Genomic DNA, 5,903 nt, shown 5'->3' on the forward strand with positions numbered 1-5,903 from the left:
AGATAGGGCTATCAGTTCCTCTCCATCACCGCAAGGCTGAGGAGATGTGACGAGACGTTTACTCACTGTCAGAGGAACACTGGCCTCCCTTCCCAAAGAACAATACATCACTCTCTGTGTATTAAGGGGAATAACACAAAAACTTTTGAAACGGAACAACAGGCAACACAAACAACAGCTCTCCAGAGATAGGGGGAATTTTGTTTAGTTATTTAAAACATTTTTTGTCCTTTCCTCAATGAAATGTAAACAGCCTGCCCCAGGTACTGATAGCTCTCTCCAGGGTAGGATACAGAGTAAGTCCCTGTGTGCTTTTGTTGCAGCGTTTCATCAATTCTGTTTTCATTCTTCTACGGTTGATTTGAAGCTTAAAAATAAAAAAATATATATTAGTGAGCATATAGTGAGCATTATACCACTTAATTTCCTTTTAACTTAATTTTCATGTATGTGCTCTTCAAATCACTGAGTGGAAATTTCATGGCAAGGGGACCAATGCTGAATAGAGTGTGAGTGATTCCTGACCGATTAAACTGTCATGTGGGAAGCCTGTGAATGAAGTGCGCAATTCCGCGGCGTTTCGCCGGTTTGCTTACCTTCCACCGCCTCCTCCGGGATCCTCCTTTCTCCCGGTGGACACCGAGTGTCTCGACCTCTAAACTGTAAACTGTGTGATGAAATGAAACACCAATTTCTGCTGACCGTGGTGTGGCGATATTGTAAAAAAAAAAAAACATATAAGGAGGTTACCTCTGTCATGCAAACTCTCCCTGTGTCTTTACTGTCACATATGAATGTTTAATCTCTTATGCTACAGCATTGATGTTTTACTGGGGAATTTGTATTGCTCTATGTACATATGTTCAGGTAAGCTAGGCTATTAAGTTAGGCTATTGTTTTACTGGCTGGCAGGCCACAGCTTTTGTTGTAGGAGGAGCCAATACTTTGCACCCTGCTCAGGCTATTAGTACTGGCACACCTGAACTCACTTCAGTGTGCATTATTGTTCTGCAGTGGGTTGGTTGCATTTTCTCCTGGATTAGTTAAGTATTATTTGTTTGCTTGCTGATTCTAAATTCAGTTTAGTTGTCATTATAGTGTTCTGTTGTGTACTTGTTTGTTTGTTAGCTTTTACAAGTGGTGTTTATTTAGATTCAGTGAAACTGGGTTACACACTGAAACTCCTTACTTCCCACCGCCCAACCACCTGTCCTCTTGACCCCATCCCCTCTCCCCTCCTACAATCTATATCTGAGGACATTCTCCCTTTTCTCTCCTCTCTAATCAACACCTCCCTCTCTTCCGGCACCATGCCCTCTTCCCTGAACAACTACCGGCCTGTCTCTCTTCTTCCCTTTCTCGCTAAAACCCTGGAACGGGCGGTCTGCTCCCAACTGTCCACTTATCTTCTCCACAACAATCTCCATGACCCCAACCAGTCTGGCTTCAAGAGTGGCCACTCCACTGAAACCGCCCTGCTTGCGGTCACTGAGGCACTCCACTCTGCTAAAGCAAAATCCCTCTCCTCTGTCCTCATCTTCCTCGACCTATCAGCCGCCTTCGATACAGTCAACCATGAGATTCTGCTCTCATCGCTGTCTGGGATGGGTGTCACAGGTTCTGCACTCGCTTGGTTTTCCTCCTACCTCTCTGGTCGCTCCTACCAGGTGACTTGGAGGGGCGCAGTCTCCGACCCTCAACCCCTACGAACTGGAGTCCTGCAGGGCTCGGTTCTTGGGCCTCTCCTCTTCTCGCTATACACCATGTCTCTTGGTTCTGTTATCTCTTCCCACGGCTTTTCTTATCACTCCTACGCTGATGACACCCAACTCTTCATTTCCTTCCCCTCCGACACCCAAATCACCACACGGATCTCTGCCTGCTTGGCTGATATCTCTGCGTGGATGACTTCCCATCACCTGAAGCTCAACCTTGCCAAAACTGAGCTTCTCTACATCCCTGCTAAGTCCTCTCCGTCAATCGACCTCTCATTGACTGTTGAGGACTTTGTAGTTTCCTCCTCCCGTACGGCAAAGAATCTTGGGGTGACTCTTGATAACTGCCTCACCCTGGCTCCACAAGTATCCTCCACTGCCAGAACCTGCAGGTTCTTTCTGTATAATATACGCCGTATCCGTCATCTCCTGACTGAGAAAGCCACCCAGCTCCTAGTCCAGGCGCTCGTCATTTCCCGCCTGGATTACTGCAACTCCCTCCTAGCCGGTCTCCCAGCGTGTGCCATCAAGCCCCTCCAGCTGGTCCAGAATGCTGCAGCCCGCCTGATCACCAATCAGCCCAGGTCGGCTCATGTCACCCCGCTTCTCATTGGCCTCCACTGGCTTCCCATTGCCGCACGCATCCGTTTCAAGGCCCTAGTGTTGGCATTTCAGGCTGCTAAGGGGACTGCCCCACCTTACATACAATCCCTGATCACTCCCTACTCCCCAGCTAGACCACTCCGGTCTGCCAGCTCTGGTTGCCTTACGGTTCCCTCTCTACGTGCACCTGGTGGTCGAGCTGCACGTTCACGCCTGTTTTCCGTTCTGGTTCCTCAGTGGTGGAATGACCTGCCTACCACTGTCAGAACAGCAGAATCCCTCCCCCTATTTCGACGCAGACTCAAAACCCACCTTTTCAAACTCTACCTTAGTCCTCCCTCCTGACTTCCCCTGCCCCTCCTTTCTGATATCCCTATCCTTGTCTAACCCCCCCCCAAAAAAAAAAAAAAAACTTCTGATGACAACTATGTTTAGAACAGCATTTCCTGTGTATTTTGCTAGTTTCTGGATGTGATGCTCTGACTTATGGTAGAACCTATGCACTTGTAAGTCGCTTTGGATTAAAAGCGTCTGCCAAATGACTAAAATGTAAAAAATGTAAATGTTATTCAATACATGCAAATCACCTCTCCACTTACTCCACCCAGCTCTTAGATGCTGGTCATCTCTAATTTGGATGACTGTAACCCCCTGCTTCCTCACCTCCCTGGCTCCAGCACCGGAGCTCTGCAGCTCGTCCAGAATGCTGCTGCACGTCTGACCTACAACCTCTCCAGGCTCAGTAATGTCCCCTTCAGCTTTCCCATGACTGGCTGCCCATGTTAGCTAGCATGACCTTGGTGCTAGCCCATAGAGTAGCTAACAGGACCGCTCTGTTATGTCTTCAAAAGATCAGTCCGACCCTACACACCCACCAGACCTCTCTGTTCTGCTACTTATGGGCACCTGGGCTTTCCCCCTGGAATGCCTGCACAGCTGTTCTGATCCCCTGGTGGTGCAGTGAGCAGCCAGGATAACAAAAACCCCGGCCATCTCCTGACGAAGACTCCCATCTTATTTGCATCATGGCTCCACTGACCCCCTTTTTTTCCTTTTTCTTTCGGGATGCTGCTATACTGTACGTTTAGCTGTGTAAAGATGGATGCGATGGTAAAGATCTGTCTGGCGGCGCTTTCATTTGTTATAATACACATTGTTTGTTAGTTTAACATTAGGCATTTTAATTATAAATTGGTCTCTGTGCCTTTTTGGTGATTTTGAAATCTTGTATTCCTGAGAGTAGCACAGATGTCCTCCACTACTGCACGTCACTCTGGATAAGAGCCTCTGGCACAGTAAGTGATTGTAATGCAATGTAATATAATTTAAGTGGCCTTGTAGCAGCCTCACCCTGGGTCAGTCAGCCACGATCCATTCTCACCACTCTCCGGTGGTCAGCTTGCAACACATTAAGGGCCTGATATACTAAGACCTTTAAGCAGGTGCCAAACCTTTTACTACACGCAACACCAATGACATGACCAATGATTTGTCGTGGTATTTGTTTTGCACCAATCATTGGTAGTGTTATTAGTTTTGCTCATGCTAAAGGTCTTAGTAAATCAGGGCTAAATGTCCTCCTTTGACTCTGGTCTGTGCAGGTCTGGTTTGTTGGGTGCAGTGTGAAAAGAAGCAGCTTCCAACGTCATTTGGTTTTTAAAGTTCACCCCAGTTTTCGGGAACTATTTCTTGGCATGCTTTTTAACAAGTAAACTCATAAATGAAAATAGACAAATGATTCTTGACTGACTAATCAGGGAATGGGGAAAAAATATATTAAAAAACGAAACACGCCATTACGGAAATATTAATTTTAAAACCAGTGGCAAACTTGGTAGAAGATTCACCATGCCCCCAAGCACAGTGAGAAAAATGGTTTTGGCATCAAAGAAAAATCAAAAGACCACAGCTGGAGAATTACAGAACTTGCTTTCATCTTGGGTCACAAAGTCCCCAATCTAGAATTAGATGCCACTTCCATACCAATTGCCTATTTGGAAAGGTTGCTAAAAAACTTTACTGAGAGTAATGAACAAATCTAAGCACTCAGAATTCGCTAAATGGCATTGGCACGTGGATTGAAATCAGATGCTATGGTCAGATGAGATTAAATAGAGCTCTTTAGCCACACATACCAGTGGAAGGTCTGTCACTGAAAGAAGAGAACCTTCCAACAGTAAATATGGTGGTGGATCGTTGATGCAACGTGGCTTGTTGCGGTCAGTGACATTGTCATGTCAAGCACCAGGGCATGTAAGCCGCAAAACAAGACTCTGTCGGCTAGGAGCGTGAAACTTAACCACTAAAGATCTTCCAGCAAGATATCGACACCAAGCATACATTGATAGACACAAAGAAATAGCTAATTGACCACAAACACAATGTCTTGCTATGGTCATCTCAATGTCTAGGCTTTGGAGTCCATTGGAGAACTGCAATTTCAATTGAAAAGGGCAGTCCATAAGCACACAGTGTACTGAAAATGTGAATGATCTCGAACGGCTGTGTCTGGAGGAATTGTCTAAAGCCCTATTCGAGCTGGATTAGCTTCATCGAGGGAGGCTGTGTGCTTTCAGTGATCGCTGACAGGACGCGTGATTCTAATCCAGTACGAATCTGGGCTCTCTGTAGCTTTTACAAGTACGGGATGTAAAGACACCAGAGAGAATTATCTTCTGTGTTTCGACAAACTCAGAGGTCCTTCAGTAAGCGCAGTTTTTGTCGATCAGGAATCGGATATGAACTAGCCGCTTGTCGTCTCGTTATTTGTTTTGTAACGGAAATGCAGTTAGCGAGGTTCACATCCAGGCTATCTGTGGTAATTTTGGAGGAATTACAGAAATAGTTATTTACATACGAATAGACTAGACAATACATCTCCCAAACAGTATTACAGCACAACCCACTGTAAAACTAATCCAGTCGGAATAGGGCTTAAGACCCATTCCAGAGTTCTCCAGTCTCTCGAGACATTACAGAAAAAGGCTCAGCGCTGTTATCCTTGGATGCAGAGGGTGCACAAAGTGCCGAAAACGATGGGACCAATTATTATCACACTTCATTTTTTGTTCATTTTTATTCCATTGCATCATTAATAAAGTTAAATATATTCCACAATGTTGGAACATTTAAATATCTCTCAGTACTGGTATTTGTATTGAAAGAAATCTCATTATAAAATAAAAAACTCATATTATACACTGTTACAGTATGTACACCATGAGGGCCTCCTAGGATATGATGTATTAATTTATACATACATATACTATTTTAATATAAATTTGGTCTTCAATGTTTTTCTTTGTGTTTTGCATTAGTGACTAGTGAGCACATTAGAGATTTCTATATTACACATAATTATTTTCCATTTCATTAAAATTATTTTGAAATTGATAATAAATAATATATCATATGAACTAATAGACACCTGTTCAGATAAGACCTCGATCGAAGCTGTCTAGGATTACCTGGAGAACCAGATGCAAGTGAGATTGCCAAGAACTGTGGCAATGCCTCCAATATGTCTGGTAAAACCAACAGCTGAAAACTGCAGGATGGTGTGCTGAAGAGAATTGATGCAATTTA

The 5,903-nt window shown here is 44.5% G+C and overlaps 1 protein-coding gene across 1 annotated transcript; it reads left to right on the forward strand.

The window, feature by feature from the left end:
* Window positions 1-1,550: 1,550 nt before the first annotated feature.
* Window positions 1,551-2,642, forward strand: LOC133134719 (uncharacterized; the record flags this gene model as incomplete). Its single annotated transcript, XM_061251049.1, has 2 exons — window positions 1,551-1,674; window positions 1,867-2,642. Coding segments are annotated over 2 exons (900 nt in total), but the record flags the coding sequence as incomplete, so codon positions are not given.
* Window positions 2,643-5,903: the final 3,261 nt, after the last annotated feature.

The sequence above is a fragment of the Conger conger genome, chromosome 8, assembly GCF_963514075.1.
Source record: "Conger conger chromosome 8, fConCon1.1, whole genome shotgun sequence".
In the NCBI taxonomy this organism is placed as follows: domain Eukaryota; kingdom Metazoa; phylum Chordata; class Actinopteri; order Anguilliformes; family Congridae; genus Conger; species Conger conger.